Source organism: Myotis nattereri, assembly GCF_964212035.1.
Source record: "Myotis nattereri genome assembly, chromosome: 18".
Classification (NCBI taxonomy): Eukaryota; Metazoa; Chordata; class Mammalia; order Chiroptera; family Vespertilionidae; genus Myotis; species Myotis nattereri.
Window position 1 is genome coordinate 28,830,814 of NC_138093.1, and position 23,219 is coordinate 28,854,032.

A 23,219-nucleotide genomic window follows, 5' to 3' on the forward strand; every position below is an offset into this window, starting at 1 on the left:
AACCTCGCTGCGGCGTCGCTCTGAGTTTCCGGCTGCACCCGGACACTTTCGCCCGGTGGCACTCGCTTCCGCTCCCAGAGTTCCCGCCCCCGCTTCAAACTGGGAAAATGGCGGGGGCTCCTGAGTTGCTGAGCCTTTCGCCTCCGCGGGACGTGGAGCGAGCGGCCGGGACAGAAGACCGCACCCCGGGCCCCGCCACTCCCCGCGAGGACTTCCGCGTGCGCTGCACCTCGAAGCAGGCCGTGCTGGAGCTGGTGGAACTGTGCGGCCGCTTCGTGCGACAGCTCGGGGACGCGCTGCCGGAGGAGATTCGGGAGCCCGCGCTGCGAGACGCGCAGTGGGTACGGGCCCAGTAGCCGGCACTTGTCGTTTCACCCTCTTCCCCGGTCTTGGGGCTCGAGAGGCTGCGCGGGCAGAGTTAGCGGTGCCCAGGCTCAGGAAGAGCAGCCCGAGGAGCGCGAGGGGACGAAATAGATCTAGTGGCCGCCGGGCATTAATTACCTAGAGAGAGACCCACGCTGCCCAATAGAAAAGAACAAGGCGAGCTATGTAGGTAACTTATTAAAAGTTAGAAAAGACAGGTGAAATTCACTGCAGTAACATGTTTTACTTAACCCACTATGACCAAGATCGCGTTTTAATTTAATAATAATACTTTTAAAAACCCGAAGGAGATATTTTTCGTGCTTTGTCGGTGCCCGGCTTTTCGCGTTTGGTGTCCGAAACGTACAGCTCCCCTTCTTGGGGGTGAGCCGCCTTTCAAGACCTGGCAGCGCCCGGTTCGCGTGCACGCAGACCCCGGGAGGATTTCTCCGGGAACGGGAATCCCGGAAGTCCGTCGGGCACCGGGCTAGCTTTTGGCCTTTCCGTTTGCCAGTGTTTTAAGAATATCTTGTAAAGAGAGTGAAAACATCTCCCCTATAAGTCTAAACCAGAGAAGGAAGCTGTCTTGATTATAAACTTCTCCTAAGATCATAACTGGCCCTTAGAGCACATTTCCCCCTCCTTTCTCAAATATTTTGTAAATAAAGCCTTTGAAGATAGGTTGTTTTTTTTTGTTTTTGTTTTTTTTTGAGGAGGAAAGGTACAACAAATGGAGGGATTGGTGGCTGTCATAACAAAGCACACATTTTATATGTAGGAAAAAAAGAGTTTAAAAATTTTAAATGCAGCACACCGGTGAGCGTGAATGATCACAATGCAAACAATAAAAATAAAGGTGAAGGGGAAGGCGAATGAAGAAATACTCCCCGAGCTGTGCTGGATTCCCGTTATGTGTAAACAGTGGCGCTTATTCCCTCCTGTAACCAAGGGAAGAATAGATGCTCTCAGTGGTTTTTTGGGAAGGAGACTGTTTTATTGTGTAACGATCTTAGAGTTTGCCCCTTTCTAGGAACTGCGAAGGTAAACGACCAAGGGAATCGACTTGTGTTTTATTTTAAATAGGAGAACAAATAAAAGGCAGAGGCTTTAATTATGTTCATGTACCTCTGTCTAAAACCACATAATATAGTAACAGATTTTCTTAAAAAAATAGAATTGGTACAATTGTGCCAATACTACAATGACAATTTGTATTCCCAGATAATCCTTGGAAGTCCACATATAAAGTAAATATTTTACTTTATAAAAATTTTAAAGTGTAAAATAACGTACTTTATTTCATAATTATGCATTATTTGATTTACGCTTATTTTTAATTATACAAAATACCAAATATATCCTCATTGTAAAAAAAAAAAAAAATAACATAAAGCAAAGTCTTCGAATTTCCCTTCCCCATCCCTCTTCTTTCCTGGAAAAAATTTACTATTTTGGAGAGTACATAGAGGTTATAATCCTTCTACACTCTTCTTTATGGTTTTACATCTCTCTCTCACTTTCTCTCTTTCCCCCTCTCTGTTTTTTTGTTTTGTTTTAAACATTGTCATGCTGATGTATTGTTAGCAACCTGCTCTCCCCCATTTTTTTTTTCTTTTACCAAATATGTCTGTCAGTATTATGTACACATATACTTCCTTCTTTTTAAGTATTGCCTGGTATGGATATATTGAATATTTAACCATTCTTCTAATTTTGAATTTAAATTTTGTGATTTTTCTCCTCAGTATTTTATAATTTCAAACCGTGCTAAAAGAAACATTCCTAGTGCATCCTCTCTATGTTCTTACTAGAGGCCCGGTGCATGAGGGTGGCGACCCTCAGCCTGGCCTGTGACCTCTTGCAGTCTGGGACCCCCAAGGGGTCCATAGTGCTGCTGCGGAGGCGGGAGAGGCTCCCACCACTACGCTTGCCAGCCGTGAGCCCAGTTTCTGGCTGAGCAGTGCTCCCCCTGTGGGAGCACACTGACCACCAGGGGGCAGCTCCTGCGATGAGTGTCTGCCCTTTGGCGGTCATTGGGTATCATAGCAACTGGTCGTTCAGCCATTTGGTCAATTTTGCATATTAGGCTTTTATTATATAGGATTTCACTTCTAGCAATGTAGCCTAACCTAAAGGACTATTCTCATCGTATATAATGAGATGACCAGTTGCTATGATGTGCACAGACGCTCAACACAGGAGCTGTCCCCAGCCTGCAGGCCCCAAGGCCAGTCAAGGTGGGTGCTAGTGGGGGCCCCCTGTTCACCCTGCCGGTTGCCCCACAGATCGGCCCTGATCTCCGGCCAGGTCTAGGGACTCTACCCATGCATGAATTTTGTGCACTGGGCCTCTAGTTGTTAGATAATAGGGAATGTGCATTCAAAATTTTAGTGGTGCTTCCATATTCCTTTAATCTTTTATTTTCTTTTTACTTTTTGTTAATCCTCACCCTAGGATTTTTTTACCATTGAAAAAGAGTGGAGGCATGAGTTGGGGGGGGGGGTGGCAAGAGAGAGAGAAACATTCATGTGAGAGAAACACATTGATTGGTTGCCTCCTGCACATGCCCCGAACAGGGCTGGGAAGTGAATTGAACCCCTGACCCTTAAGTTTGCAGGCTGATACCATTGAGCAACACTGGCCAGGGCAGTCCTTTATTTTTTAATGTATTAACATTTAAAAAAATAATTCTTTATTGTTGAAAGTATTATATATGTCCCTTTTTCCCCCCATTGACTCCCTCCAGCCCACCCTCACCCCCCCTACCCCTGCTCCAGGCCTTCAGCACCCTATTATCTGTGTCCATGGGTTATGCATATATGCATATAAGGTCTTTGGTTGATTACCTTCCACCCACCAACCCTCTCTGCCTTCCCCTACAAAAAAATAGACTAGTACAGTGAACACCCATATATCCATCACCAAATTTAACAGTTATCAAAAATTTATTACTTCTAATTTTCACACAAATTCGAGATGTCATGTCATTTCATCCTACATATTTCAGTATACATCTCTAAAAAATACAGTCCTTTATAAAGCAGACATAATTTCACTTTCTTTTAAGCATATATATTTTTCTTCTTGTTAACAATGAAGTTCATTCACAGTATATGTAGTACTTACACTCTTGAGATTCAACTGAGCCCAAATTTGTTAGCTTTTATTTTTTTATTTCATTTAAGAAGTATATATATTTTTGTTTGAAAGAATATTCTAAAATTTTGGATTGAATTATCTCATAGGTAGCTTAATGGCTATCAGTGAAAGTGTAGGTAGAATTAATTGCAATGGAATCTTCATTGAAAATAGTATACTAATAGGCTAGTCTGCTACTTTTTAAATATTCTCTTTCACAAATCTGAAATTATGCCCTGGCAGGCATTGCTCAGTGGTTAGAGTGTTGGCCAACACACCAAAGGGTTTGAGTCCAGTCAAGGGTGGCACGTACCTGAGTTGCAGGTGTGATCCCCGCCCCGATTGGGGCATGTTGGGAGGCAACCAATCCATGTGTCTCTCTCACATCAATGTTTCTCTCTCTTCCCACCTTCTTTCCCTTCCATTCTAGCAATCAATGGAAAAAACATCCTCGGCGAGGATTAACAAAAAACAAACAGATTATCTTGCCAAAATGTTTAAATTCATTATTTAAAGTTATTTTTAGTGACATTACTATTGTGAATGTATTGCAGACTTTTGAATCTGCTGTGCAAGAGAATGTCAGCATTAATGGGCAGGCATGGCAAGAAGCTTCAGATGATTGTTTCAGGGGTAAGTGATGTAACTTTCTCCTTTGGTTGCTAATTTCTGAGTTATTTTTGTAGCTATTTTATTTTGAGTCCTCATTTTCATGTTCTCTTTAAAATGTATTTTACTGGGAGGGGGGAGAGAAAACTAATCTAGAAGACTGTTGGTTGTAATCTGAGGAAAACAACATATAGTAGGTACCTTGATCTTTATATTTCTGTCTGGCATCTCAACGAGACTTTCATCAGATCAATCTTTAAAAGTACCCTTGTCAATAGTTGCTTGGAAAATACTGTGAAACTATCCCCAGATGAAGAAAAAGGCCCAGAGAATTCCTATGATTAGTACCTTATGAATCAAGTTGTATTTTTACAAGTGATCCTTAGACAGTGAAGTACCCTTAGAAATGTGAAGTTAAACTATAAGAATACTATGTCAAGTATGAGATCAATATTTAGAGAGACCTCCTTAAAAAGACAACATTTTCCTGGTCCAAAGCAGACTTGATTGTACCCTAACTAATGTTATTGGCCTATCTAAAGAAATCCAAGTTTTTGGTAGAAAGAAAATGTTCAGTGTAGGAAGAAAAAAATCAGTAGAAAAATAATAATGATCAGTGTGGGGAAAGAAGCACAATTCTTCAGCAGTGTCCTGAGAAGTGGGCCAGCGTGTTTTGTCTGTCCCCATAGTGGTATTATAGAGATCTGACCAGCATAGTTTAATATCACTTTTAACTGTTCTGATTATTCAGATACCCTTGAGCTGATTCCAAGCCCATCAAATAACCCTCTGTGGTTGTAATTTTTTTCTCAACATTGAGATAATACTTTGCCCAGAAGACTTGGGATTATTACAGGGATAAGCAAAAGTAGGTTTACAGTTGTAATACAAACAAGTAATATAATAATTAATAAATAATAATACAAGAATAAACTGTTTTGTGTACTCACAACTATAAGCCTACTTTTGCACATCCCTATGTAGTAGTTATCTCTTCAGAGTTACTATATTGTACTTTCTGGTTTATGTATTAAGACATTAAAAACAGTAACATTGGATTTCTCAAATATTATTAGAGTAATTGTAGGGAAGAGGGAGTGCATCAGAACCATCTAGAAGTTCAAGCTATACAGCCTTTACTGTGTCTTTATCTGACTCTTTTTCTCTAAGGTCACTTTGGAATTGCTTTATTGATTGGCACAGACTGCCTTTAGCAATAGGATTAATCAATTTATAGATTAACACATATATTTCCTGACAGGTTGGTAACCTGGGTGGAGTATGTATATCTTTGTCCCCTTTCCCCCTTATAACTGTGAGGGAAAATAGTTATAATCTGTTTTTTTCATGGGCTCTTGATAAATGTCAACCACTATGCCAAATGCCAGGAAATAGATGCAAGGACATGGTCCTTACCATTTAGCAACTCATCGTTAATGGAAGGAAATGGACAAGGACACTATACTCTTTGGGAAGTGGGAGTAGACATAACACACTAGGTTGTTAAATGAATGTAATAAATGAGAATGTGCTAGACAGAAAGGAAGTAGGAAGGACGTTTCAAGGAGAGGAAACAGCATGTGCAAAGGCACAAAGGAGTGCTATGTTTTGAAAATGTCAGAAGTGAATTGGGAAAACTAATGGCGGATATGGTCAGAAAGATAAGTTGGGGCCAGATCACAGAGAGCCCTCTAGGATGTGCTGAAGAATTTGTACTTTACCTTGTAGGTCAGTGGTTCTCAACCTTCGGGTCCTTTAAATACAGTTCCTCATGTTGTGACCCAATCATAAAATTATTTTCGTTGCTACTTCATAACTGTACTGTTGCTACTGTTATGAATCGTAATGTAAATATCTGATATGCAGGATGGTCTTAGGCGACCCCTGTGAAAGGGTCATTTGACCCCCAAAGGGGTTGCGACCCACAGGTTGAGAACCACTGTTGTAGATAATGGGGAACTGGTGAAAGCTTTTTTTTTTTTAAATGTATTTTTACTGATTTCAGAGAGGAAGGGAGAGGAAGAGAGAGACAGAAACATCAATGATGAGAGGGAATCATTGATTGGCTGCCTCCTGCACATTGGACCAAGCCTGCAACCCAGGCATGTGCCCTTGACTGGAATCGAACCTGGGACCCTTCGGTCCGCAGGCCGATACTCTATCCACTGAGCCAAACTGGCCAGGACTGGTGAAGGCTTTTAAAATAGAACTTACACGAAAGCTAACTGCTGGCTCTGTGTGCGGATGAATTGGAGAAGGGACACATTCAAGGCAGGTGAACATTAGGGAGGTTATTGCAGTAGTACAGCATAATACCGTGAAGATCTGCCCTATGACAGTGGGAAAGGAGAGAAAGAAAAAGGTGCAAGAGATGTTCAGCAGATAGAATTAATAGGATTTGTATCTGATCTTGATACATAGAAGCAATAAGTAAGCTTCACAAGGGCAGAGGTTTTTGTCTATTTTATTCTCTGAGATCATTGTATAAATGCGTAGACAAACAAATGAATGAGTAAATGAATGAATATAGGGAACATAGGAATATACATATAAGTGAAAGCAACTTCTTTTCTGCCCCTTAACTACCCTGAGTGGACTTGATTTTAGGACGATTGATCAGGCACATTTAAAAATTAAAATGTAAGTTCCTTGAAAGCAGGGACTATATTTTTTTCTCATTACTATGTTTTTAACACTTAGCTTGACACACAGTAGGCACCCACTAAATATTTGTTGAATTAATGACTCTTCCCTGCTCAAATTGTTTATACATTTCACTTTTATAGCTTTATCATTAGGTGGCGCTATGAAACCATTTTCTTCCCTACATAGAAGATTTAGCTGGGAGACTTGATTTTTTCTTTTTTAGCTGATTGTGAAATAGTACATTCTTCCTTTCAGGTTAGCGATTAAACTTTTCAAATGGATAAATTAAAATTTAGGGGAGGCTGCTCATTTAAATAACTTTTCAAAGTAAGAAATGACCATATCTCTTTTAATCTTCAAAATAAGTAATTTAGTTGTACTTAATATTTGTTACATAAATGAAAGGCCATACTGCATCTCAGTTATCTCTACCCAGTATGTAAATATATGCTGATATATATCAGAAGAGTCTAAAAAGGGTTCCAAAAAATACGTATGGTTCTTCTCACTAATGAAGCTTTGACATAGCAGAACACAAGCTATAAGACCAGTTAAGCTGATGACCTTTAGTATTTAATAAAACTTTAAAAAAATTTATTGATTTTAGAGAGAACGGGAGAGAGAAACATTGATTTTTTTTCTCCACGTATTTATGCATTTGCTGGTTGCTTTTTAAAAAAAAGAAAATATTTTTATTGATTTTAGACAGGACGGGAGAGGGAAAGAGCGAGAGAAATATCAATGATGAGAGAGAATCATTGATCGGCTGCCTCCTCCTGCATGCCCCCTACGGGGGATTGAGCCCACAGCTCAGGCATGTGCCCTTGATGGGATTTGAACTCAGGACCCTTCAGTCCACAGGCTGATGCTCTATCCACTGAGAAAAACCAGCCAGGGCCATTGGTTGCTTTTTGTATGTGCCTTGACCTGAGATCGAACTGCAACCTTGGCATATTGGGATGATGCTCTAACCAACTGAGCTAACTGGCCGGGGCCCTCTTTCCCCCTCTAACTGTGAGAGTATTATAATAGAAGTTAGTATTTAGTATTTTTTAAAAAAAAGGTTTCTCTGATTAATCAATTGTTCAATATATGAATGAATCAATCACCAAAGTGAGGGCATCCACTTACTTGCCATATTTGTTTTCCTTAATTACTTTGTGTTTTCTAAATTTAGTTTAATTACATTACATGTCTATGTAGAATATAAACAGTGTTTTAAGAAATTTTTTTGATATGTTTTTTTCTTTAAATAGATTCTGATATCAAAGAACTTGAAGATCACTTTGATGAAATCATAGTAGACTTAGCTACGAAACGTAAGCAGTATCCCAGAAAGATCCTTGAATGTGTCATAAAAATTATAAAAGCAAAACAAGAAATTCTGGTAAGATGATTTATCTTTAAAATAGTAAAGTTTATGTTGTGTCTATATAATTACAATAAAAAATTAAAGTATAGAATTCATGTAGAGATAAATGACATTTTTATTTTTCCTTCAATTACTACTGTTTTTGTCTCTTGAAGACTTTCCTATTCTAACATACTATCATAGACTTTGAAGATGGAAGATTGACAATGACTTTATAATTCTGATACCAGGAAGGAAAAAAAAGAGAAATTTATTTTTTAAGGCTTTTCTTTCTATTTGTCATTTGTGTTTAGCATATTATTTGTATACCAGTGGCTCTGCACACAAATCTGTGCTCGAGTAGCTCGCTGCTCCACCCTCCTGTAGCTCTCTGCTGCAGGTAGCTTGCTGCCCCGCCCTCCTGCTGATTGGTCGTTATGTGACAGCATCCCGACCACTTTGCATATTACCCTATTATAAGTATAGATGAGTACATATTTTGGAAGACCCTTTAGTTAAATTCATGGTGAAAACTGAGTACCTTTTCGTAATACTGAAATTTGCTTTATGAATTGTGTGTAATTTGTTTAGCTCCCAAAGTCTTGATGGATCAAAAGTAGGTTTGCGGGGAAGTGGCTTTGGCCTCTACAGCTAGAAGTACATGTTGTTTTACATTGTGATCTACTCTTTTCCCTTAGTTTTTAAAATGAGCATACATAAAAATGTTTTGATTACTTTCCTTTCAGGAATTGTTTTAGACAGTAAAGGCAGGTACTCTATCTAAAATATTTTAGTCATTCTATGAGAAAAAATAGTTATAAGCAGAATTTTTCCTTTTTTCTTCTGTAGCACTTATTCTTCAAAGAAATACTCTACTTCGTTCCCCACCCCCTTTTTAAAGTTTTCTTAGGAAAGACATTCAAAATGTGTCTCCTTTCCTATTAACTACCCCTTCTTCCCTGGAAAAAACCTAGTAATCAGTATTGCATAAAAGAAAGAAAGTTGGCAGGCCTAATCAAGATACTGCTGTGGAAGTTTAAAAGTGATGCAAAACGGATGGGGTGAAGATACTAAAGACAGTTTCTTTTTTTATTTTTATTTGTTTTATTTTTTAATTTTTAAAGAGAGGACATAGACTCCACTTTTCTTAAACATATATTTTTATTGATTTCAGAGAGGAAGGGAGAAGGAGAGAGAGAGAGAGAGAGAGACATCAATGATGAGAGAGAATCATTGATCGGCTGCCTCCTGCACGCTCCCACTGGGGATCGAGCCCACAACCCTGGCATGTGCCCTTGACCGGAATTGAACCTGGGACCCCCTTCAGTCCGCAGGCTGATGCTCTATCCACCGAGCCAAACCGGCTAGGGCAAGACAGCTTCTTTTTTTAAATTTATTTTTTATTTATTATTTTTTTGTTTTCAAGAAAAACGATTTTAAGTATAATAATGTTACATGCAATAAACATTAATATTTCAATAAAAAAGATTTTAAATATAATATTACCAAAACTGTACTAACATAGCATATCACAAAAGTTGTAGGAAATACTAAAAATCTGCAAATAACAGGATTACTTCTATTCTAAGACAGCTTCTTTTCTCTCTTGCTCAATCCCTCCACCACCACCCCCAGTCCCCAGCTCCCAAGACAGCTTTTTAAAAAACCTTCTTGGTTCTTGCTAGCTTTGGGCAAGAGCAAGGAGGAAGATTTTCCTCTTTTTGCCTGAATTGTGGATCCTGTTCCTGTAATTCTGCTACTGTAGTCCTAGTGTATCACAGGATATATAGGCTTTAATGTGCTGACATGGCAGTGGCAGCCACCTTTAAAAACAGTTTCTGTGGGAATATGAGTTCTGAGTTCCAAACCCTTGTCTTAAAGTGAACTTTTGAAAAACAGTTCACTCATAATTCGGAGACTACCTAGTACTTGAAACACAAAATTTAGTCTCTGTGCCTTTAATTTGCTTGATTGCTTGTCTTAAATTTTTTTATGGTGTAATTTCTTAGTGTATGCAGTAGGTGGCAATACTATAAAAGGTATAGTTCAGACTTAGATTGATCTTTTCCTCTCCCTTTCCTACAGATTGCAGGATTTCATTTTGGGAGGTTTTTGGGCGGGCAAAAGAATGGTACAACTAATAGTATATTTGCTGCCGAAGCCGGTTTGGCTCAGTGGATAGAGCGTCGGCCTGCGGACTGAAGGGTCCCAGGTTCGATTCCGGTCAAGGGCATGTGCCTTGGTTGCGGGCATATCCCCAGTGGGAGATGTGCAGGAGGCAGCTGATCGATGTTTCTCTCTCATCGATGTTTGTGACTCTCTCTCTCTCTCCCTTTCTCTCTGTGGAAGGTCAATAAAATATATTTTTAAAAAAAAGATAGTATATTTGCTTATATTAGCTGAAGAAAATGTTTATATGAGGCATTAAGTGGTGAAATTAAATCTGTTTTAATTTTTATTACGTTTAGAAGGAATACCACCCTGTTGTACGCCCATTGGACCTAAAATATGACCCGGATCCAGGTGAGTCTCATTTGTGGTAAAAATGCAGAATCAGCTTGTAACTTTTATGGGTTCCTGATACTCATTTAAAGGTGTCAGCATCAAGGGTATCTTCCCTTTGATGCTCCAACTCACTACCAGCCAGCCCTGTTTAGCTCTTTACTAAGGATATGAGAAGTTGCTCTAAACCTACTGACTCAGAATCTCTAGGAATAGGACGCAGAAATCTGGGCTTTATAAAGCTTTCTCCTGACCTAGACTATTATAACAGCTTTCCAGTCTCTAACTTTTATTATAATACTCTCCCATCTCTAACTTTGCACTATGGCCAGAGTTAAACTGTTGAAGTACTCATGGCGTCACTTCCCAGTGTCGCCTTCATTGGTTTTTATTCTTTACAAAATAAAATCCACTAAAAATACAATGTTGAACTTAAGAAGAGATGTATACTTATTACACCTTTCAACTCAATTGTTTCCATTTAGATCCATCCTCTAAAACAGAGAAATCAAATTGATACAAAGTTATGTAAACACAAACAAGTGGCATTGCTAAAAATGTGGGATCATTATATTTTTAAGTGGCTCCATTCTCACATTTAAAAATTTGTAACAATTTTCCTAAGAAACCTTTTGGAATTTACTTATGGCATGCAAAAGTACTGCTTCTGAGGTATTAAAAAAATTGTTAAGACCTGATTAATTTGTAAGGGCTAGTTATATGTATGGCTTTGAGGACCTTACTTTTGTTGAATTCTGAACTACCAGAAAGGTCTCCTTGCCCGCCCCAGAACCCCCAAGTTAATGGAATAAATTACGAAGGGGAAATACAAGCATAAAGATACTCTGGAAGTGCTTAAAATCACAGCATTCACTGTGTTTGAAATAAAAATTGACCTAGACTTAATGCTTAGTTGTCATGGTTCACCAAAAAGGGATAGTTGCCAAATGCAGTGGTTGAAATATACTTGTTTTGGTTTTGAGCAACATAAAAATAAGAATCGAAACTTGTGGTATCATAATATTCTCAAGTATTATGACTTTTTAGACACACTTAATTCCCTCTAAAGAAACTTGGTGACCTTTTTATCTTAGGAAGGAAAACAGATTTGCTTTAATGATCCCTTGAAGGTCTACATGATTTTATTCCTACCATTCCAATAATTGTATTAGAAAAATCTCTGTATCATATGATTCTGACTTCAAAAGTAAGCAAAGGAATAATTAGAGTCTATCTCAGCCATGGGCAAACTACGGCCCGCGGGCTGGATCCGGCCCGTTTGAAATGAATAAAACTAAAAAAAAAAAAAAAAAAAGACCGTACCCTTTTATGTAATGATATTTACTTTGAGTTTATATTAGTTCACACAAACACTTCAACCATGCTTTTGTTCCGGCCCTCCGGTCCAGTTTAATAACCCATTGTGGCCCTCGAGTCAAAAAGTTTGCCCACCCCTGGTCTATCTTCTGGATAAATTTTGAGGAGATTTGGTCATTATACATTTTCATAATGTTTATAAGCTTAGAATAGCATCAGCCCTTTAAGCACAGCAACATTAGCTTGCAGTTATATTAGCTTGCTGTACACCCTCAGAAAGGTCACTGCAAGCATTAGTTTCCTATGATAAGGGACCTAATGCTTTCGGTGTGAATACCAACTCTAAATATTACAGAAACGTTCCTGCCTACTTATTTGAGGTTGTTTATGAATCATATGAGATAAGGGGCTCTGTATAACTAAAATACATGAATAGTAATTGGTAAGGAGATGCTATGTAATAATAACCCTATTATAAATTTTATCCCATTTACAGTGGTTTGCCTTTTAATATTGCATAGTTTATAATGTATCTAGCTGGTAAAATCATATGAAATTAATTAAAATGGCTTAATGTGGAAAACAAATTTATATGGAACATAAAAATCTAAATAAGCTGCATGAGAAAGCTTATTGGAACTTCTTGAAAGTTTCTTTTTGTTACTAGACTATTAAGTGATATCACATGTTTTTGAAAGCTGATACTTTTGAAAAAGGTTGTCTGGTTTTCAAAGCAATATAGTCTTTCCTTGGTTACTGGGAGGATTGGTTCCAGAACCCCCCACAGATATAAAAATCCACAGATGCGTAATTCTTTTACATAATCTGCTCACATCCTTCTGTATAATTTAATTATCTCTAAATTACTTATTATATCTAATACAATGTAAGTGCTGTGTAAATAATTGTTATACTATATTGCTTAGGAAGTAATGAGAAAAAAAGTCCATACATGTTTAGTACAGATAAAATTATCACAGGCCTAACTACATCGTACATGTCAGCAACAATGTAACTTTTTTTTCATTCATGGTTTAATCCATGGATGTAGAATCCCAGATACAGAGGAGCAACTGAACATAGGCAGTGTATACTGTATAACATTGGTTTGGCATAGTTATGTTAGGAACTTTAGGGAATAGAGAGGTAAGGTAAAGTAGACAGATGCTCCCCATGAAGAGCTTATGTCTGAGTGGAAGAAATAGGAGATGAACATAAAATAGGATTCTATCGTGTCCTCTAACTGGTTCCTTTCCCAGTTTTCTCCGTCGGATAAAATGGCACCTTCATGTGCACATTGCTTTAGCCATAAGTTAACCTTGAGTTTTTCCTCTTCTGAGCTCCTCATATCCAGTCTATCAATAAGTTCCACAAATTATTCCATGGAAATAAAATCTTACTTGAATCTACTTCATCTCATTATTATCACCTCGAGTCTCGGTCACCATTACTCTACAGGATTTGTACACATGTTTTCTAGAAGGGCTTCCTGTTTCACTCTGGCTCTCTTCCATTTCATTGTGTAGACATGAGGCACGATTGATTTTTTAAAAATTATTTCAAATATATCAAACATAGAAAATATGGAGTACAACATAATGGCATCTTTGTACCTACCACTCATACTTGAGGGCTGTTCACATTTTGCCAAGCTTGCTTCAGACCTTTTCAGGAACTAAAAGGTATGGATGTAGCTGAAACTTTCTTTGTAGCCTCCACCATCCCATTCCAGTCCCTCTTCAGAAGTAACCACTATCCTCAAGCTGAGTGGATCCTTCGTATTCATGCTCTCATAGGACAGTTTGTAAACATAGAGGTTATTTGTTTTTTTCAAAGAGTGGATAAGATTCATCCACAAAATTGTTTAAGTCTAGGGTGCATGTCTGTGGGCATGATATTTGACTTAACCGATTTAGTAAACTTTTCTTTTTTTTTTTGTTCATAGAAATATTAATTGTGTGTATACTTGGGATATTCTTTTGAAATGTTCTGTATTCATTCAATGATGTTTTGGAAAAAGATGGGGAGTTTGTGAACCTCAAGTCAACTTGACTAGAAGTCTAAGATACTTTTAAAAACACAAATCAGCTTTCATTCTCTGCTTAAAATCCTAAAAGCTTCCAATTTTAAAATATACAATAAACTTCAAACTTCTTGGCATTCCCCTTACGTAATCTGGCTCCCAACCTACCTCTCCAAATTCATTTCAGGCACGTACCTTTTTGCTCTAACCACCCTAATTAAAATAGCCTCTCCTCAATTCTCAATCATAACACTTATTTCCTTAATAGCATTTGTTACAATATGCAAGTATTTGTGTGTTCCCTTGCTTATGGTCTCTCACAAAACTGAAAGGTCCATGAGCTTTCTTACTTGAGTTTGCATTATGTAGCCAGCATATGGCACCATGCTCAATAAATACTGAATGACCACTCTTCATCTACATAGTCAGTATGTTTATTGAGTGTCTGCTATAGGCCAGAACTGTTCTCAATGTGGAGAATATAATGGTGGCCAACACAGACAAGATCCTTGCTCTTTGGATCTTACATTCTCGTGGGAACAGAAGAGTATAAACAAATCTAAAAATAAATAATATCAGCACTGGAGTGGTTGTTTAGGTATGGGAAACACTTTTCTGAGGAAGTAACAAGAAGGAATTTATCTTGTGACAAGAGGAAGAGCTTTTCAGTTAGAGAGAAGAGCTAGAACAAGTTTCTACATCAAGAATGGGCTTGAATATTTATGGAACAAAAGACCACTGAGGCTGTAGTGGAGGGAATAGAGGGAAAGAGTATTACAGGATAAGGCTAAGGCTAGATAACACAAGTAGGAGTTTGAAAGTCTTTGGTGCCTTAAGAGAGATACAGTACTGAAGGAGCTGGCGGGGTGCAGGTGGGAAGATTACATACCTGCTACAGACCTGTTTAAGTTGTAGCGTAGGGTTATCTTCCAGAAAGTCATAAATCACAGCTCAATTTTTGGTTTCATTTTTACCAGGGATGCTGCTTTACTCTGTGGTTCTTATGTTTTTAGTTACTCCTTTAGAACCAGTACAAGCCAGCCATTCTATGTTATGTCTGCTCATGTACATGCGTGCTCACTCATGCTCTAAAATACATTGGAAATAGAAAGGAAGCACTCAGTTAACACTTTTTTGATGAATTTCTGAATTTTTGCAGGCTTTTGGAATTTTATGTTTCCTAGTTTAGTCAGTCCAGTGACCTGAAAGCAAAACTAGGTTGATTACTCAATCTTTCACTTCCACTTTTTCATTTCCCTATGTTTTAGAAAGCCAGTGACTAGGGAAGGCAGTATCTTCAAGGGTGCTTAACTTCCACATTTTAAAGAACAAACTTGTTTTTTTAATATCCTTGCATCAATCTTCTGATTAGCTGTCTACCAATAGGATGAGTTTTCATAATCTTTTGTGATCCTACTAATAAAACTAATAATTGCTCCCATATTGTCTTCTTTTTCAAAATGTTCTTTGAAGTTAATTAAAGAGACTTTTCCCCCTTGTCCTTCACTAAACATGTAGTGATGACAAGGAGCTATTTTAAGTTTCTCTGCAGTCGACTTGATGGTACTTCCAGTTCTTTTGCTGACCCTATAAGCAGAGGACTTAAGAGCCAGTTCCTCTTCTTCCTAATAATGCCAACTTGCTTAAGCCACTGCCAGCATTTTTACAGGTAGCCACCCACTTACAAATTGTTATGTTTTAAGAATTCATAATTAACCTGAGCTTTGGAATTTGAAATGCATTTCCCCCTGAAAAACACAAATTTATCATATACTAGAAACCTAAGCAACCGTTAACGGCGGAACGACCAGAACGACTGGTGTGCACTGACCACCTGGGGGACACCGCTCAGCCAGAAACCAGGCTTATGGCTGGTGAGCGCAGCGGTGGTGGTGGGAGCCTCTCCCACCTCCACGGCAGTGCTAAGGAGCAGCGAGCAGGTAGGCGGTAAGGAGCGAGGGGTCCTGGACTGCAAGAGGGACACAGGGAGTGGGCCTAAGCCAGCAGGTGGACATCCCCCTGGGTTGTCCAGACTGTGAGAGGGTGCAGGCCAGGCTGTCCCCCCACCCCCAGTGCACAAATTTCATGCACCCGGCCTCTAGTGGTATTATAAATGGATAAGTTTCTAGGCCAACCTTTAAAGACCTGTTTAATCTATCAAGTAGCTGAACTACTATATTTGTGATGAAAAATATTAGGAATTTCCCATTTCAGATGCACATTAGTTCTACTACATGTTGTCTAAATAGGATTTGGGATCCCTAAACACCTTTGTGTATGATGAGAGGGTAAATAGTGGTGCCATGAAGATATTCCCATCAAGGCTGTGGAGAGAGAGCCATTGGGAATGTGTATGGCTCCATCTCTTTCAGGGCAGTGACCAGCCATTGGCATGGAGATAGTCTTGAGTTAAGTGTTTGTATATCAGGAGTATCTATATGTTCTTACTAGTTACAAAATAATCTTGTGAGTGAAAAGTTTATATATTTTGAAATTTCTGAAGCAGATATTAATGTTGGAAAATGTTTTTTTGATGCATTTACAGATAACAGTCACATATTTAGTGATCATTTTTGTATTTGTTTTTCTCCCCTTTATATACTATATTTTTAATCTTTGTGTATTTGGTTTTATTCTTAAAATTATTGATTCTTTTTAGTTTTCAATTAAAGGAATTTAATTCACTTAACATACTTAAACATACTGTAATATTAATAGTTAAAATAGATTTAACTATAGAATTGTTCTAATTTTAATTCTTTACTAGGCATAATATGTTTTTATTTCAAGAGGTTTTCATACCATAACTGGTTTGGCTCAGTGGACAGAGTGTCAACTTGCAGACCGAAGGGTCCTGGGTTCGATTTTGGTCAAGGGCACATTCCTGGTTGCGGGCTCAATTTCCGTAGGGGGTGTGCAGGAGTCAGCAGATCAATGATTCTTTAATCATTGATGTTTCTATCTCTCTCTTCCTCTCCCGTCCTCTCTGAAATCAATAAAAACATACTTTAAAAAAAAAGAGGATTTCATTATGTTGGAGCTGATTTTTGACCACTTTTAGATTTAATTCTTATGAGTATAGTATGATTTTTGACAAAGTGATGTTTTGGAAAGTTATTTATAGAACATAGAAGAGCAAGTGTTTTGGATTCGAGGAAGTATGGTTCCACTTCTATTCAATTCTGGGTACATTTTTCAGCTCTTGCAGCTTGTTTCCTTATCTATAAAAGGAGGCTAATGAAACCTGCTTGCCTCACAGGGTTGCTAAAGGTATTACATAAGATTGATTGACAGTGTATGCCAGCTTATACTACTATAGGGATGGGCTGTCAGAGGATCAGTTAGGGAAAGTTTTCATGCTATTGTGTTTCTCTTCTCTGAACTCTCTTTTACTTTTTGACACCTAATTTCTCAAAAGAATAATCTATACTGATTAGCTTCACTATTAATCTCTCCCTTTGTAAAAAACCAAAAACGTAAGAACAGCAGTATTAATATTTGTAATGTTAATTGCTTTAGTTTTCTATTTGCTTTGTTTGCTTTCGTGTCTATCAATTCTTTCCTGTACACTCCAATAGGACTGTAAAATTCCTCTCACTGTGGTAAACACTTCAGGTTATCCATCAAATCCATTTTTAAAACCTTTTTCTTTTTCTTGAGGTATTCCTCTGGGAGCCTTTTGTCTTCCTGTTCTAATCTGGACTGGTTGCTCTCTAGGCCTGGTGCCTAGACTTATATCCTGTCTGTTCCTTTCCTCATCACCTTGGGAATTTCCTTTCCTTCTCTAATGTTTGGAATCATGTTTCCTGGTTCCTGTGTTTTCTTCTTTCTTGATTTATTCCCTTGTTTTGGCATAGCACTTCCTCTTCCACCCTACCTCCTACCCCGCCTCCTCTCCAGCCTCCAGCACCAAATCTGTTTAAGGTGACTCTTTGTAACACCTGTAAAGCTTTTACTCCTTTCAATTCCCCTGTTGGATTGACCTCACCCTCCTTTGTGCCTCCACAGAACTCTCTATCATAGCCTTGTCCATCATACATATGGAGCACTCTACATGCCAAGCACTGTGTTCAACACTGGGGAGTCCAAGGTTGAGAAAATGAGATTCTTGTTCCCAAGCAAGTTCTGATAGATAATAAACAGCGTGATTCTCACTGGAGGCAGTACTGCCCCCTAGTGGTCCTTTTGGAAAAGTGGGGGTTCAGAGAGTTGGGCCTGTGGACTGAAGGGTCCTGGGTTTGATTTTGGTCAAGGGTACATGCCTGGGTGGCGGGCTCGATCCCCAGTAGGGGGCGTGCAAGGGGCAGCCAATCAGTGATTCTCTCTCATCATTGATGTTGCTATCTCTCTTTCCTCTCTGAAATCAATAAAAATATATTTTGAAAAAGGGGGGGGTTGGAAAGTGTTTGGTTAACCACAGTAATAGGGGGGTACAGCTGGCATTTTGTAGTCAGGAGATAAGAATACTGAATGTCTTATATGTCTAGCACAACTTTAGAATATTCCACCAGACATTTATGTGTGAACATATGTTTATAATTATCTAAGCCTGGGGCCTGACTCCTTTTTACACACAAACCCAGACTACTCTTGGTACTTTTTACATTGTCATTGCTTGTGCAGCTGATGGAGAACAGTTGTTGTTGTCCATCAGTGTGGGTTTATAGACAATTAAAAAGTAGCACGTGTTTTTAAAAAATTAAGGATACCTTGGATGATAGATTTTTTTGTAAACCATGCAATAACAATGAAGAATATGATTGTCTTGCCCTATACATAAAAGTAGGACAATTTTCTAGAGTAAATATTTAAAAAGATTTTGTTCGTTATTATGTGTATGCGTGTATATACTGTATTAGGGTGTACGTACAGTGCACAGCTTGATGACTTTATATCCACACCTACACATAAACACATGTAACTACCTTGCTCAAGAATGCGGAGTGTCTGCATAGTTGGGAAACAGGATAAACTTATTTTTAAACAGTGTGTTAGATATATTTTCAAGTAATATGCCCATTGCATCTTCATGTGTACAATAAATACAATTATTAGAATATAGGGGACTATAGGCTTGGGTAGGAAAAAAATTACATTGCTGTTTTTACTAACCTCAAACTGAAATTTAGCATTTCCTTTCCATTTAGAATGCAGGAAATGGTGGTGATACTAGCCATACCTGTAACTCTTTTTGCTACTAGAAGCCACAGATATTTTTAATTTCAGTTGTTGCAGATACTTCACAATATTGTTTATACTCATTATTTTCATATTACAGTATTTATTAGACCTGCTATTTGATGATGTTATTTAAATCATTAGTAAAGGGACACATGTTACATATACAACTTTTTGAAAAAATATATTTTATTGATTTTTTTACAGAGAGGAAGGGAGAGGGATAGAGAGTCAGAAACATCGATGAGAGAGAAACACCAATCAGCTGCCTCCTGCACACCCCCACTGGGGATGCGCCTGCATCCAAGGTACATGCCCCTAACCGGAATTGAACCTGGGACCCTTGAGTCTGCAGGCTGACGCTCTATCCACTGAGCCAAACCGATCAGGACAGAACTTTTAAATAATCATATTTTTAAATTTTATTTTAAAACATTCTGAAATTCTAGAGTAAGCAAAACTAATGTGTAATGATAGAAATCACATGAATGGTTGCTTCCTATAAAGAAGGTTGACTGGGGAAGGGGAACAAAAGAATTTTCTGGAGTGATGGAAATGTCCATCCTGGTATATATTTGTTAAAGGTGATTGAATGCTAAACTTAAGATATATATTTCACTGTATGTAAATTATATGTCAATTTAAAAAACCAGTACATTAAAAACGTATTCTGAGAAGGGGTCTATGGGCTTCATTGGATTTCAAAAGAAATTTCTGGTAACAAAAATGGTTGAGAACCCTTTCTTGAGCCCATCATGTCACCTTTGAGTGACTGCTCTTTCGGGGCCTGCTTTCAACTTTGAGTGCCTTCTTTCTCTCATTTGCTTTTACTATGCATTTCCTTTTTTTCTAGAAGTGTTCTCACTTTTTTGAGCTAAGGAAAGTCAGAAAAGGAAAATAGCAGCTATAAAAGAAATTATTTTCTTGACTTATTTGCCAGTCTCTTGAAGCTGATAAAGTTATAGTCCTTCTAACATAGTTATGTACTTGTTTGCCTAGACTTTATGAAATTTCTGCCCTGGCTGATGTGGCTCAGTTGGTTAGAGTGTCCTCCTGTGCACCAAAGGGTCTCAGGTTTGATTCCCGGTCAGGACACTGGAAATAAAAAGGAAATTTCTAGTGACTAAAAACTGATTTGTAGACAATTTCATAATAGAATGATTTTTCACATTTCTGGTTTCTCTTGGAACCATATTTATCCCTGAATATGCAGGTCTGTTATGAAGTAGCCGTGAACACTTATAACAGAGGTTAGAAGAAAATAAAATATATTTGGAATTAGAAAAGCATCAAAGAAGTAAGAAAAGAAAAATTAATATACTATCCACAATCTATTCCAGAAGTTCCATTTAGGTATCTTTGATGCAGTGTGAATACAAATTCGAAAGTCCAAATATGTTTTATTTTTATAAAATTCAGAATAGTATAAATATCAAATATTAGCCCATGTTTATTTTAAATGTGATGATAGGGCTTGAAGATGTTAAACATAATGGTAAATAATATAGGAACAAACATGCTTTCTTCTGGAGTCACAGTGTTAAGACTACTCATAATACAACTCTTGTTGTCTATCATCTTATGTGTATAACTTTTTTTTACTCTACTGTTCTTATGTTTTTAGTCGTATGTATCTAGATAAATTTAAAAGGATACTTGTTTTAATAGATTATAAACTATCCTAAGAAAGCTTGAACTAAGGTGAATGGTCCTGACAGATGTTTATCTAGGTAGCATCTGCATGTCTTTTATGATGTTATTAGATTTTAAAATGTAAAATACTGTTTGGCGGTTTCTTTGCAGCCTCTCGTGTGGAAAATTTGAGATGCAGAGGAGAAACAGTAGCTAAGGAGATCAGTGAAGCCATGAAGGTAAAAGCTATATGCTAAAAAATTATAAAATGAACGAAATCTGTAGCTAGGTATTTGCTTTTAGCAGCCATATGTGTTTTAGTCTATTGTAATAGGAATTCTTAGTAGTTTTTAAAATAGGTCATTAATGACTTAATTAAGCAACAGTGACATTCAGAATAACTACCATTTATTAGATACCTACTGTGTGCCAGTATTATACCTGGCTTCTTTAAAGGTTGGTTATATTTTTGAGTTCTGAGAGTTAGCAGTCCAACAAATGATTTTGGATAATAATACCAGCTAACATTTAGTGAGCATTTAGCATGGATCAGGTACCATTTAACTGCTTTACATATATTACCTCATTATCCTTCCAATAACCCTATGAGATAGGTACTGCTATTTCCCTATTTTGCAGCTGAAGAAACTGAGGCACAGAGAGGCTAACTAGATTGCCCAAATAAGTAACTCAGCCAGGATTTAAACTCTGGTTATTTGGCTCCAGAGCTTATATTGTTAACCACTATAGTATTATAGCATATCAAATTGGAGTCTTAATATCTTCTATACTAATAAAAGGGTAATATGCTAATTAGCCTGGACATCTTCCGGACATCCTCTGGACAAAGCCACAAAGTGGCAGCGGCTGAGGTAGAGGCGGTTAGGGGCAATCAGGCCAGCAGCTGTGTATTTCTGTTTCAACCTGAGATTAATTTTGAGTATTATTGTTTGTTTACTTTTTTAAGTCCTTGCCTGCATTAATTGAACAAGGAGATGGATTTTCCCAAGTTTTGAAGATGCAGCCTGTTATCCAACTCCAGAGAATCCACCAAGAAGTCTTTTCCAGTTGTTATAGGGAGCCAGATGTTAAACCTAAGAGCTTTATAACACAAATAGAAACCACACCAACAGAGACTTCTACCAGCAAAACCACTAACGTGGTACTGAAAAGAAAGCAAACTAAAGACTGCCCCCAGAGAAAATGGTATCCATTGCGGCCAAAGAGAATTTATCTTGATACGTAAGCTATTTTTGTTTATCTTGGGAGTTGAAATTAGGCACTGTCAGCATTTAGATTAAAGTCTGATGCCTAGACAGAACTTCATTTAAAATAACAAGTAACTCTTTAGTGATTTCTTTATACAGATGTAGTAACTGTCCTGGGGTATGATGTAATATTGTATTTCCTCAGTGTTTCGTCTATAGTCGATGAAAAGCATAGTTTTAAATGTTGGCACAAAGTCCATCAATGAGTATAAACAGTACAATCTTTTACTGTCCTTAAATGCCATCAACTCTTGGCAGCTTTACAGCTTTTATGGAATTTTATGAGTAACATTCTGTCAGTTTCCTGGATATATTGCTTTCTTTAAAAAAGAGCTGTGTAACAGTTGTCTTCATTTAAGTGCTGAGAGGAATCACCAGTTCTGCACAGGAGGGTTTGTGTTTTTGTTTTTTTGGTGTTTTTTTGTTTTCAGTGTGATTTGTTTTATCAAATGAATGTGCAAATAAAAGACTAGCTTTGACTTTGTCACTCTAGTTCAGCTAATTTAGGTCTGTGAGTTTAATTGTAGGAAGTTTTGTTTTTATTTTGTGTTATAAGACAAGACAGCTACTATTTGTGGAAGAATTTCTCCCAATATTTCTTGCCCACACATTGTTTTCCATAGACCTTTTAATTTTTAAGCATAATTTGACTTGTGAATAATATTTTTTAAGGATTTCTCATTATTTCTTTGTATATGACTCCAGTTCAAAAATATACATCAGAGTAATACATTAAGAAATTGTCATGTGGAATAAATATAGATGTAATCTGAACTATTTTATATTTAAGGATGTTTATATATCAAGGATATAATCATTGGTAGAAGTCTGAGAAAGCTATATCGCCCCTACTTCGAATATTTAACTACAGTTCCTTATAGCTCCTGCTGTGTCTTTTACTCACATTAACACAATGTAGGCAGGGCTATCTAACTTGCCAACTGTTTCCCCTTTTGATGATTGTACCTTCATTCGTTCCCAAAGGAATTTATTAATCATGAGGTTGGAAATCTATACTTCTTGTGTTTATTATGTGTTAATAATCATAAATGTCAAAATGTGACAGAAAGTCTGTCTCAATTAGGAAAACTTACATAGCCACTTTATGGTATTCTGTATTTTAATGTTACAATTTGAGATCTGTATATTTGTATAAAGCAGTTTTTTTTTATTAAAATAATGTGCAATGACT

At 37.5% G+C, this 23,219-nt stretch overlaps 1 protein-coding gene across 1 annotated transcript; it reads left to right on the plus strand.

Moving 5' to 3' along the window:
* Nucleotides 1-97: 97 nt before the first annotated feature.
* On the plus strand, nucleotides 98-23,219 carry NSL1 (NSL1 component of MIS12 kinetochore complex). Its single transcript, XM_081112771.1, has 6 exons — nucleotides 98-341; nucleotides 4,056-4,134; nucleotides 8,013-8,143; nucleotides 10,576-10,630; nucleotides 20,931-20,998; nucleotides 21,727-23,219. The coding sequence occupies exons 1-6, from the start codon at nucleotides 108-110 to the stop codon at nucleotides 22,003-22,005; spliced, it is 846 nt and encodes a 281-aa protein (XP_080968897.1). The 5' UTR covers nucleotides 98-107; the 3' UTR covers nucleotides 22,006-23,219.